The sequence below is a fragment of the Pteropus vampyrus genome, unplaced genomic scaffold, assembly GCF_000151845.1.
Source record: "Pteropus vampyrus isolate Shadow unplaced genomic scaffold, Pvam_2.0 Scaffold212, whole genome shotgun sequence".
NCBI classification, from domain to species: Eukaryota; Metazoa; Chordata; class Mammalia; order Chiroptera; family Pteropodidae; genus Pteropus; species Pteropus vampyrus.
The window spans coordinates 175,076-187,984 of record NW_011888993.1 but is presented as its reverse complement, the minus strand read 5'-3'; the positions used below and the strand labels follow the sequence as shown (position 1 = coordinate 187,984).

The following is a 12,909-nucleotide window of genomic DNA, read 5'->3' as shown; positions in this document are numbered from 1 at the left end:
CAATACCTGGACCCTAGATACTCCAGCCTACGGGTCAAGTTCAAAGTGTACTTACAGTTCTCGTTCATCCCGTGGGAGGTAAAGTGTGCCACCTGATGAGCTGTGGCCAGTGTGTGATCCTGTGCAATCCCCCATCGAGACAGAGACTATGCTTCCGGCTCACGGCCCCCAGCCATCCCCATCCGCACCGTCCTCGTCCTGGAACCGCTTGTCACACTCTCTCCTCCAGCCCCCTTCACATGGCACGATGTGTTTCATATTCCAGTGCTGAAGTGTGTCCGTGGTTCCTGTTGACAGCTGAGTGACACCTTGCCCCAGCACGGGGACATACCGGTCATCCTGGGGGATGCCTGGGTTTTCTCTGTTATAAGCAAAGCTATAGTGGCCGCTGCCCGCGGGCCCTTCGGTGTGCAGCTGGGCAGCTCTCCAGGGGGCGCAGCCTGCCCCGGACGGCCACCGCCTGCCTGGCAGACCTTGTGCCTGCTCTGAGGTGGGGCGTCTGTGCTTTCATTACTCAGTTCCCATCCTTGCCTGTGTTCTGGACACCGGTGCTCTGTCAGATGGCGCTCTGAACTCACGTCCTCCGGCCTGCGGCCTGCCCAGTCCAGCTCTTCATGAGATTTGTGATAAACAGACACTTTAAATGTTGATGAAGTCTAACTGATCCTTTATGGTAACTGATCATTTTGTTTTGTCGAAGAAATTTCATGTTTTGACTGCATGTTGAGTTCTGGGAGAGCCTAAGTCCTTGGCATCCAGCCTGAAATTAAGATTAGTATGTGTGCACGTGCATGTGTGTGTGTATGCGCCCACACAGGCACCCACAGACTCCTGGGGCAGTGCAGGGCTCTGGGCTCTGGGATCCACGAGCCTCATGCACCCTCACGTTGGCGTCCAGCCATGCATACAGACAGGCGAGCTCGCAAGGCCTGGCAGAGAACCATTCCTACGAGGCTGTGAGCACAAGGAAGGTTCGAGGGCCACACAGGTAGGAAGATGCTGGAGCTGCAGCCATCCAGAGCAGGGAAGCCTCCTTGCACCCCCAACCTCAGGCTGAAGACCTAGAAAGCCCACATGTGGGAGAGGGGTGACTCCAGCCCTTGAGTTAACGCCTGCTCTCAGCCTTCCCTGACAAAGCCAAATCCCAGCCTCCGACAAAGTGAAGTCACCACGACAAACCTCAATTCAGATTTAAAAGTTTGTGACATGTAGCACCGACAGTGTCCAACATATAATAAAACAGCACTAGACTATGACAAGGAAAGACAAGTCAAAAGTACCACAAAGAGTGGCATTTCAAGGATTTAAAGGAAAAGATGGGCAAAAAGAACAAGCAGATGGGAAATCTCAAAAAAGAAATGGGGATCAAATGGAAGTGAAAAATACTATGAAAAATTTCCCTAGGTAGCTCCCCAAAGTAGGCTGGACACTGAAAAGAAAAAGAATGAACTTACAACAGAGCAATAGAAACCGTCCAGACTGAAGTAAAGAGAGAAAAAGGCTGGAAGAAAACAGAAAAGAGCTTGAGGAACCTGTGAGACGTCATCAAACACCCCTAACGTGTGTAATTGGTGAGAACGAGGCCAAAAAACATGTGAAAATATAATGGCTCGAGTTATTCCAAATTTAATGAAAAAGCGCTACTATATGGATCCAAGCAGCTGAAAGAAAGTCAAGCAGAATAAATAAAAAAAAAAACCCCACATCTAACAATGCAGAATTAAAACCTGAAGCCAAAGAAAATCTTTAAAACCACCAAAAAAAAAAAGACTTATTTAAACACAGGGTAATGATGCTCAGCGTTCGCCATCGGGGAAGTGCCAGGGAGACCCATGGCGAGGCAACACGTCACGCCCACTGGGCTCGGCCGACAGGGAGAGGCCCGCAGCCCGAGTGCCGGCGAGCACGTGGTGCCCAGAGCTCGGAGGCCACCTGAAGGCGTTTAATACAACAGATCTGGAAACAGCCAGCGGTGGTGCCTGCTGAGACTCGCCTCCCACGGGACCAGTGGGACCAGCGCGCCAATGAAACAAACGCCCGTACGCGACTGGAAGACGGGCGCTCGGGGAAGCTTTGTTCACACTGGACAGAATCTGGGCATAGCCAGGGGTCCCTGAGTAGAAGAGATGGGCAAAATGAGATGCGGCCACGTGCTACCAACATGCGACCACACGGAAACTCTGAAACCAAACTGAGCGAAAGCGGCCAGGCAGAACAGAACACGCACCGCCATTTTCAAACAACGGTTTAAGGCCAAGCTGCCCCCACCGTGGCCGTGGCTGCCACACGCCCCCCAGGTGCAGACCTGCGCTGTTCCGGGTGCTGCCAGCAACATACAAGGACCGGACCCATGACGCCGCCGGTCCGCAAAGCCACACAGGTCTCCCAGGCTGCACAGGACCGGGCCCGGGAACACGTGCACGGGTTCGTGTGTGTGTGTGTGTGCGTGTGCGTGTGCGTGCGTGTGTGTGCCCACACGTCACAGTAAGCACGTGCACACTGGAACGGGGCAGCAGGGTGGCTCTATCCGGGGGAAAATGAGTCGTCCACCATCACACTGCCCGGGTCCCACACCCTGGGGAGGGTGCCTGTCCGTCCTGCACCCATGGCAGCCTTGGTGACTGACGGGGTGGCCCAGTGCCCACCCTGCACGCCCCCCACACCAGCAGTCAGGGCCGGTCCCAGCCTTCAACAGTCCCCATGCTCAGAGAACCCAGGCCTGGGGCGGCCCCCAGCCCCCCAGCCACGTGCCGAGCAGGAACCGAGCTCTCAAGTGCGCCTGGACCCACCAGCCGTGAAGCTGGCGGCCACTGTCGGCCCTCTCACGTGGGCCCGGACCCCACAGAGCTGTCCCGCAGATGCACAGGGCGAGGCCGGGGCCCTGCCCTCTGGTACGGCCTGCTTCTCACATCCCAGTCCCCCTCCCCTGCCCCCCAAATGCAAATGAGTGGGGCTCACCTAGCCGGAGCTCCCCGAAGTTGCCACAGCCTATCTTCTTCCCGACCCGGAAGTTGGGGCCCACCATCAGGACCCCCGAGCTGGTCCCCGTGCTCCGGACGCTGTGGCTGATCCGGCCGCCGGACTTGGACATTCTCCGGCCCTCCTCCGACTCCCCTTTCCCTCCTTTCTTGTCAAAATCCATAAGTTTGTGGTACCCCGGCCTCTCCACGGTGACTCTGCTGCCGTGCAAATCCCGGTCTGCGGAGACCTGAGGCGCGGCGAGTCTCGGGGCTAGTACACCATGGCGCCCGGCAGGCTCCTGGCTAGTGAGATGCGGGTGCTTGCGAGGGCCAGGCCTCGGCGCTCATCTCGGTGGCCTCGGGGTCTCGCACGGGGGGAGGACACATTTTGCTGACAGGTCCTGGCCGCCTCAAATCTTGTGGCTCCCAGCTGTGGGGAAACGGAAGCTCGGGTTAGAAGGCTGAGACGCATGCACCCACCTGCCCGCCCGTGACATGGCCCAGAGTCCGGAGAGGATCCCGGGGGCAGGAATGGGCGGGGCTGGCGCGGCCAGGAGGCGTTCTGGAAAGATCTCTGAAGGCATACGTGCAACCGTGACTTTCTAGGAGACAGAGGCCGCCACGAATACCCCACGTCAAGGCGGCATGAAATGTGCTCTGTTGCGTGCCCACCCTCAACACAGCTTGAGGACGACTGTGCTGGGAGGGATGATGGCCACTCAAGTGACAGAGGCCCCCAAAATCAGATGGGGAGCTCCAACCTGGGTGCAGAGAGGTGGGAGCCACCCTGCCCACGGCCCCTTCTCCCAGCTGAGGGGTCACTGAAGAGGGCAGAGGACAGATGGCAGATCTAGGATCGAGGGCCTGGCCAGGTACAGACGGAGTTGTAGTGACTCAGATATGGTGACGCGATGCAGCCAGGGGGCCAGGACTCTGGGGGATGACCAGCGGGGATAAAGGTGGGGGCCTCTGAGAACTAAGCCAAGGACAGAGCCTGCTGTCTGCCCTTGGCTCTGGTTCTGGGAGTGGCCGGCTCTGAGCCAGTCAGGGTGCAGGCCCCACAGAGGGGAGGACCCAGCCATGTGCTCAGGGAGAGGCAGGGCTCAGGGAGATGGCAGAGACCCAGGAGCACAGTGCATGCACCCCCACGTGTGCACACCGTGCATGTGTGTCCACGCCCTCCCACGACTGGCAGTCCTCCCCAGAGTGGCCGCCCGCATAACCAGCACCAGGAGGGGTCTGACCTCACGAGACCCTGGAGCCTGGGCAAGCCGAGGAGCATGAGGCTCCTGTGCGTGCTGGGCCCACCTGCCCATGGCGGGCGTGAGAAGACGGCAGGTGGCCGGGAAGCTGAAGATTCCGCCGCACGTGCCACCCAACCTGGGCCCTTGGCCCACGCATCCCCAACGTGACTCCAGTGACCCCGACTCAGTGCGCCTGGGCCCCACACGGCAGGTGTGCGGTCACCATGTGGGCCACTGCCTGCAGGGGACAGCGGGCACTGGGAAGCAGGTAAGGAGCCTGACCCCTCCCAAAGATGCCAGCCTCTGCTCACCCTGTGAACAAGAGCGGCTGCGCCCGACCCAGCGAGCAGCACAGACGCGCAAATGCTCTGGAGGGTGCCGCCCCACCACCCACCGGCCGCACGGGGGTATGCTGGGTCCTCTCCCGGACGCTCTGGGCCAGACGGCACCTGCGGGAGGACAGCAAGAGCGAGTCACGCACTGGCCTACGGGAAGGGGGCCCGAGGCAAGGCCAGGACCACAGCCAAATGCCCGCCCAGGCCAGGGAGCTGGCAGGTGCCCAGCCCGGCACATCTGGGTGCAAGCAGGTGACCCAAGGCCTCAGGAGCACACACGCGCCTGACCTCAGCCCAGCCCAGCCCCAAGAGCTAAAGGTAATTAATTATTCTGGGGCAGGGGGCCTCCCGTTCCTCGCCCAGCTCCAACCCTGCCAACGCAGCCCACTTCCACCCCAGGCCCTCGCGCAGGGCAGGCCCTCCAGGCACACGGGCCTCGCACACGTGCTCGCGACCAAGTTCAACTCCGCACGGGCGCGGTGCCCAGGTGGCCCCTGGAAGCTGCCACCTGCCTGGGTCTGCCCTGACCAGGCCTCGCAGGCACTGCTCCAGGTCAGGGCCGAGCTCCTCTGCCAGCGCCCACCTCAGGTGAGTTACCTGCCCTGTTCTTTTTGGGATCCTCCATCTTGTCAGGGCTGAGGGCCGGCTCCCCTGGCAGGGGCCCCAAGAACCCCCTTCTCTGACCGTCTCCACTCAGTGATGTCACAGTCCCTGGCTGACATCACTAGCACAGCCCAGGCCCAGAGCTGGAGCGAGTGTGGGCAGGTGCGGGTGGCCTCCCTCCCTAGGGGTGGCCCCATGCAGGCCACCCAGCCCTACAGGGCATGGTGGACCCTGTGGCAGGTGCCACCTCGGTGGCACCTGGACTCAGGTGATCCCAGCTGTGGCCCCTCCTAGACAGCTCTGGACACGTGCACCGCCCCCAAGTGGGAGCCCACTCCTGCCCAGGGGCTTGGTGACACATGGAGGCAACACAGCACTCCAGGAGCCATGCACACGAGCCCAGAGGGACCAGGACCCTGAAGACATGCCTGCCCTGGGGCTGCAGCCGAGAAGTCCAAGGGCGGCTGCAACGTCCCGTCATGGCGGAGAGGGAAGAGGTGCCCCAGGAAGACTGCACGGGAGCCCGTCCACCCGGGCCCCAGGACGAGGTCAGCGTCAAAACAGATTAAGCAGAAAAAGGTCATTATGCACCGAGTATCGGCCAAGGGAGAGGAGACAGCACCCCGCAGCCCCGGAGGTGGCGATCTCCACCAGAGGTGACACAGACAGAGAACCAAACATGCCGAGCTGGCCCGAGGTCACTTGTCAGTGATCTGGGGTACAGAGCCCTTGCCTGAATCCCTGACTGGCACCAGCCAGGGGGAAAGGGGCCGGTCTGTGAGACGGGACAGTTGTCACGGTGCTCATCACAGAACGTACCAGGAGGCGGACTAGATGCGCTGAGGCTCTTGGGAGTGGCTGGAGATTCACAGGGGACAATCACAGGTGGCAGGTTGCTCTCACAAGGTTCAGGAAACACAAGTGCAGCCACTGTTGGCAGTGAGCCCACAAGGAGCAGAGGGGACTCAGGTACTGTCCTTGTGAGCTTTCGACAGATTTGAAATATTTTCAAAATTCAGATGACAAAGAGACAAAGTGGCTGCTGCACGCCCCACAGCCTCAGACCGTGGCAACCCAAACCCGCGACAGTCTGGCCGGAAAGCACGTCCTCCAGACGCTGGGCGCACGGGGGCGGCCCTGGCGTGTGGCGCATCAGCTGTAGGTGTGGCGGTAACCAGGATGGGCTGTGAGCAGAACCTGGGAGGGGACTGAGTTCACGGTGAATGGCGCTGACCTGGCCCAGCCCACAGGGCTCGCCGTATTCTCTCCACGTGGAAATTTCTGCCTCAAGAGCCAAAAGGAGAATGAGGGGGCCTGGCAGGGGCAGGCAGGGAACCCAGGCTCCTGCCCAAGGAGATGGGGCTTGATGACAGACGGTGTCACGGCCTGGGGCTGGCGTGCACGGTCCTGGGAGGAGTGCATCAGCTGGGAGCATGCTCCTGACAGCGCTGGCCTCTCCCCACGGCCCCCGCAGACACCTGGACAGACCTTCCTCCACACCTCACACGGAGCTAACTGACCATCGGCGGGGCAGGGGCGTCTCACCCCACGTGACAGTCTGCCCGGGCCTGTTCCAGGCACAGCTGCTGCCCAGTGTAGTTAAGGTTCCAGCACTGTGACACGTTCTAACCTCTGGTATGTGACCTTATTTACAAACTAGGGTGGCCCCTAATCTGTGACTGGTGTCTTCATGATACAGAGACAAAAACGCGCAGGAAAGGAAGGCCACGTGACAACGGGCGCAGAGGCTGCAGCAAGGTGGCCACAAACCGAAGGACTCTAGCAGACATAGGAGGCCTGCCTCAGGAGGGGCCGCGACACCGCGACCTCTGACTTCTGGCCCCCAGAACTGGGCAAGAAGCGGGTAAAGAGGGACTGCCCCATAGAGATGCCTGACCAGTGCCCTGGCTGGGAGATGAGGGTCAACTTCAGCTGTGGGGAGCCGTGGGGACAGCAGGGACCCCGGCATGGCAGATGAGCAGGGCACACTCAGTACCATCATAAGAAAACACCAGAAAACCCAGACTGGGAACGTCCTGCAGGACACGATGGCCCAGGGCGTCACACAGGAGGGGTGGAAAACCGTGTCAGTGGGAGGTACCCGAGGGGGCGTGACGACGGAGTGTCACATGCCATCTTGATGGGGCCCCGCGGCTGAGGGGCCTCAAGGGAAACAGGACGTGGGGTAAACATAGACTTTGGTTGTTGGTGACCTCTCGGCCCTGGCTCATCAGCTGGGACAAAGGTTCCGCACTGCTGGAGTGTGTGACTGAGGGACTGGGCGGGGGACACGGGGATCTGCAGGTCTCGGTGACTCTGTGAACCTGAAGCTGTTCTAAAATAAAGCTTGCTTTAAAAAACCCCAAACCTCCATCTGCACTGGTGGCCCCCGTCCCCTCCCCGCCCTGCTCCGCATGGCGGCACGAGGACATGCCCCTTCCTCAAGCACACATGCACGGTGCCCACTCGGGTCCTCCACAAATGTCACGGGTGAGGCCGCCCGCCCCCGCCCTCCGCCGTAGGGCAGCATGTATGTGGTCACCGTGCGCCTGCCCCCCAAACTCGAGCTCCCCAAGGACACAGAGGCCCTTTGTGCGGTGCCAGGCAGGACCTCAGAGGCCGGCAAACCCACGATGGGAAGCAGACGACAGATGAAAGGAAAGTGGGCAGAGCCCCAGAGGCAGCGTGGACGCACGATTCGTGGCCAGCAGATCAAAGTGGCAGAGAGGAGCTGGCTTCTCAGCCGGGTGGCGGGTCAGAGCAGCGGCGACATTCAGAAGCGGCGAGAACGTGGGGAACGGGGGCTCAGAACGAAGCGGAAACAGCGACGTTTAGGTAGACGTGGCTCTCCCCCGGGCCGCACCACAGGACTAGCGGCAGCCCTGCAGGGTCAGGCGGCCCTGTGCAGACAGGAAGTGGCAGATGGTGCTGCCCCACAAAGCTGCCCCTGCAGGTGGGCGGGCCCGCAGTGGCTTCTGGGGCAGAAAGGCCAGGAGAAGAGCCGGGCCCCCCTCCAGGCTCTTCCCACGCTCGCACCCCTTCCCGCCCTGACCAGCGCAGGCATGAGGCCTCGCCTCTGAGAGGACGGGCAGGAGGGCAGGGGGCGTGAGCAGATGGGGAGCCCGTGGCCCGAAGCTCAGGGAGGACCTCTGTGTAGGAAATGGAAGGGCCCCGCACAGCTACACACCCTCCAGAAGGCGTGGACGCAACACTGCTCAGCTCCCTAGTTTTGCTGGGGTGGACTAAGCGTCACTTCCAGGGGCTAGCCCTGCCCAGAGGACCTGACCGCAGGGGGACTGGCCAGCTCCCCACGGGTGATAAGGGACCCTTCGGTCCAAACATGACTCCCAGCACTGGGTGTGTCACTGGGCTGAGGACCAGGCCAGGAGGGCCAACCACTGAGCCAACGCAGGCGACAGGAGCAGCTGCCTGCCCAGCAAGCGGCCTGGCAGTCACACCAACGGCAGCCTCAGAGGCGCCTCCCTCCCAGGGGCCCCACGCACAGATCCTCACCCCGAGTTTCCAGGAGCGCCGCTTCAGGGCTGGACTGTGACGGGGCTGGGGGCCGACGGGTGGGAATGAGCACAGCCTGGGACGGAGGAGGCCCGCAGCCGCGCCCCAGGGGGATGAGGCCCCGTGTACACACAGTCGTGCTTTCGGGTGTCTGCAAGGACCTCAAGTGTGCAGGGTGCCCGCCTCTCAGAAGCCTCCTCTCAGAAGCCTCCTCTACGCTCTGCAGTGGCATTAGCCTTCTCCGACGTGCATGCTCCACTGTTTGCTACTTGAAAACACCGAGAACAGGATGTTGGTTTTGTGGCCTCGCTTGCTGGCGGCACCAAGTCCTGTGGGGCACAGTCTTTCAGTCGTGCAAAGACATGAGACGCACCTCCACAGGAGCGCGGTCAAGGGCACATGGCCCCAAAATCACCACGACCAAAGGCCACAGGCTGGTGTGCTGTCTGTCCATCCGTCTGTGACACTCTCAAAGTGCAGGACCCGGCCTGCTGCCACCGCAGTATCTGGGGCACCAGCCCACTCACAGATAGGCGCGCTTCTGGGACTGGTCGGGGTTCCCAGACCCCAGGGAGGCAGAGATGTCACAATAAAGGGTCAGAGTCCCACCCAGGAAAGAACTGATCGAGGAACAGCAGGCACCGCCCGCAGTGCGTGGGACGCCACCGTGGGAAACGGTTGGCAGTTCCTCAAAAAGTGAAAGAGACGTCAGTGGTCCAGCAAAGCGGCTGCTCAGCGGATGCCCGAGACCTGCAGACGCACAACACCGCGCACAGTGACCACATGGTGCGGTCACAGTGGCCAGAGCTGGACAACCCCCAAAAAGCCCAGCGGCTGATAGACAGCTGAATACAAATGTCCACACAGGGGAGCATCACCTGGCCATAAAAGGGCGGAGGCGCTGACAGTCACCACAACGTGGACAGAGCCTGAACACACGACGCTCAGTGAGAGACACACAAGGCCACATGGTGTGATTCCACTGATGTGACACGTCTAGAACAAGCACGTCCACAGACAGGAAGTAGGTTCAGGGGCGCTGGGGAGTGACTGCTGATAGGGACAGGGTATCTTTCGGGTGATGGAAGGTCCTTCGCCTAGACAGAGGTGCTGGCTGTACAACCCTGTGACTGAGCTGAGACCGGTGAGGCGTCCACCTCAGCGAGTTACATCCGAGTTACAGCTCAGCTAGGGGTTGTGGGGTGTGACAGTACAGCTGGTTACAGGGTGCCATGTGCACGGCTCTGGCTGGTGGCCTGGAGAACAGGGTCGCTCCTGTGCAGAGAGCAAAGTCTGGCCAGCACAGGGGTGACTGCCAGAGCCACACCTCCTGCCTTGGGCCCGTGCTGAACTGGCTTTTATCAATCGAGGTGCTGAGGTGCGTGCCCACAGGAAGTAACAGATGCAGAAACTGGAGACGGCGGGAAGAGGAGGAGGGGCTGACTCTCAGCTGCCTGGGAAGACGACACCAACCTGCCAGCCCCAGCCCTTCCCAGTGGCCCTGGGCGAGGCCCGAGGGGGTGCAGAGGGCCCCCCCACAACCACCCAGGACAGGCTCGGTCCCCAGCTCCTGGGGCACCGAGCTCATGCAGCGCTTCCGAGTGCTCCAAATCTGGTCGGGGTGACCGCATGGCTGCCACTCGCCTGTGCACACATGGCACTCACACATCAGGAGGCTCAGGGAGCCAGCCCCCAGGGCACACTCAGGGGCTGCGGGTGGCACTGGTGACCAGTTAAAGACCTAGAGACCCCAGAGCTACCCAGCCCTGTGTCTGGCCACAGATGTGGCAATGCAGCTGTCTCATCCTGGTGAGCAGGCAGCACCCTGACTATGGTCCCCCGAGATCAGCTTCAGGGTGGAATGGCCCCCAGTGCCGAGGCTGCATCAGAATCACCTGAGCTGCTGGAAACCCGGGTTCCCTGCCCGCCAGGGAGATGCTGGTGCGCAGGTGGCCAGGTAGGGCCTGGAGACCCATGGCCAACGAACACCAAGCAGCTGGGCTGGGAGCCAATACTCAGTCATGAAGGTTCCATTTCCCACCTAGCTAATCAGCTGCCCCAAAGCAAAACCTGAACCCGGCACGCCCCTGCCAGCCCAGGCATCAAAATGCGGGCACTCCATTAACACCAAAGCCCCAGTACACAGCCAGGAGAATTCAGCGTAAGCCCGTCCGTGTAGGATTTGAGACACACTCGTACCAAGCCATTTTGGGCTGTTTGTCTAAAACTAAATTTAGCTGGGCGCCTGCATTTTTATCTGCTTGTCTGGCCGCACCTATGAGAAGCTGCCCCAGCACCCTGAGGCTGACGCCTGTGCAGGACCCACAGCGGCTCACGGATCTCTCAGGACTTGCTGGGCCCAAGGGTGCTGTCTCATACTCAAATTTGTGCATTTCTTAAAACTAAGCATTTCCAAATGAAAATTTAAGGTCCAAATGGTGATAAACCGAGTGTAAAATGTACACCCAAAGAATAACAAGTTATCACCCATTACACGTGATATGTCAAGTTAAATGAAATGTGTTAAGATGACTTCCACCTGTTCCTTTCTGCTCTTCGACGAGCCCACTAGTGCACCATCACCTACCCAAGGGAACCGCTGTGATTGTGCCAGGCAGGGGAAATGAGGCCTGGGGCAGAGGGGCGCCTGGTATCCTACCCACCATCGTGGGCGGCCTGAAGGCTGGTGGGCCCTGGCCACGCAGCGCCCCACGCCCAGCCCCTGCCCCGCCTGCTCACTCTGGGTTTTCAAGGCCTAGAAAGGACGTGCCAAGACAGGGACCGGGGACCGCCCAATCACAACTGAGCCGATGAGGAGCCCCGCTGCTCCAGAGGGTGCTGGGGCAACCTGTGGGGGCCCGGGAGGGGCAGCCACATTAACGTCGGAACAAGGTGCAATTAGGTGTCCCAAAGGAGATGCCGCTGTCTCTAAGTTCAGCAGAGACTTTGCTCAAACCATCCAAAACCCACATACACACAAGTGGCTCTACGGCTGTCCGGGTCACCTCTCAGCAGGCTTGCTCCCCACGTCACTGGCTGGTGTGCTGTGTCCCCCAAAGCTGGGAGGAGCACACAGGAAGGCTTCCAGTTTTAAGAAAACCTCACTTGCTTCCTCTTGCAACCCAGAGGTAATCGCCACATACTTAGGAGTCAGCTGAACTAGAACCAGGCGTTCAAAGGGTCTGTCCTCACAGCGAAGGGATGCCGAGCCAGGTAATGAGCCGCCCGGCCCATCCGCTTCAGAGAAACGAGAGGGAGCAGAACCAGACAAAAAGACGCTTCACGAGAAGAGGGGGGCTGCCAACGCGGTACCAACCACCACTGCAACTGCCAGGTTTCCCCTCCACTGGGGTGGAGGGCCCAGCGGCTCCTTCCAGACCTTGCCCTCGCCCCCACACAGCCACACCCCCAGCAGCCAAGCGCAGAAGACACAACCCCGAACCCAGATCCTGGGGAGAGCACCCCCCCCAGACCCCACAGCCCTCTGAGACAGGGCCACGGGGACCAGGGAAAGGGTGGTGAAGGGACACCTGGGGGCCTGGAGAGTCCTGGGGGCGCTGCACCCGCCCCGCCCACCGGCCTGCAGAGCCCAGAGTGGTTCCTTTCTCAGAGCGCTTTGGTGGAGGCACAAGGGAAAAACAGAAACCAACTTCTGGCGACATCCGCAAACTTCCCCCTTCGGAACCTGTGGGCCTAGCTCACAATTTGTTCTCACAGAGGCAACTCCATCCGCAGCGGGCGGCAGGCGGTTCTCCCTCGACTGGAGCCTTTGTGCTTCCCGACTCAGCTCCCACCCACGAGCCAGGGAGCCCCCGGGGGCCGGCAAACGCCAGCTGAGCCCGTCCGTGTCTCCGGAGTCTCACACACTGGCCAGCCCGGGGACCACCATGGAAGGGACGGGGGAGAGGATGCCGGACTCCGCCTCCGCGCACGGAACCTCCAGGGCTGTTCCCGGCAAACAATGCGGGACTCACTCAGCGGCCCCAGAGCCCGCCCAGGACGGCAGCCCGGACGTCACCGCGAGGTTCTCTCTTAGGCCCCCAGGTCCCAACGGGAGAGCTTCCCGCGGAAGAAGGCTGGGGCAGAGGGGCAGGGGACGCGCCGCCTGGGCAGTGCCGGGTCAGCGGCGGGAGCAGTGTTGCCACCGAGAAGGCGCACGGACCTCTCGCCACCCGCCCCCCCGCCCCCCCCCCCCGCCCCCAGAGCCGGTGTTTCCGGAAAACAAAGCCGGTGGCGAGGGCAGAAGGGGGAGGG

The 12,909-nt window shown here is 61.1% G+C and overlaps 1 protein-coding gene across 5 annotated transcripts in view; it reads right to left on the bottom strand.

Annotated features, from left to right (window-relative positions):
• The window catches only part of CSNK1G2 (casein kinase 1 gamma 2), a 29,603-nt gene that overhangs the window by 6,714 nt on the left and 9,980 nt on the right, over positions 1–12,909 (bottom strand). The window contains exons 1-2 of one of the 5 annotated variants that reach the window (XR_002783396.1): positions 8,656–9,013; positions 2,959–3,390 (exon numbers count right to left, since the gene is read on the bottom strand). Coding sequence is in view for 4 of the 5 variants with exons in the window: in XM_011372615.1 (XP_011370917.1) it covers positions 2,959–3,142 (184 nt within the window). In the remaining variant the exon portion in view is untranslated. Of the gene's footprint in view, positions 1–2,958; positions 3,391–4,515; positions 4,654–7,355; positions 7,365–8,655; positions 9,026–12,909 lie in introns of those variants that run through there. The other 4 variants (XM_011372615.1, XM_011372613.2, XM_011372616.2 and 1 more) reach the window with 4 other exon arrangements.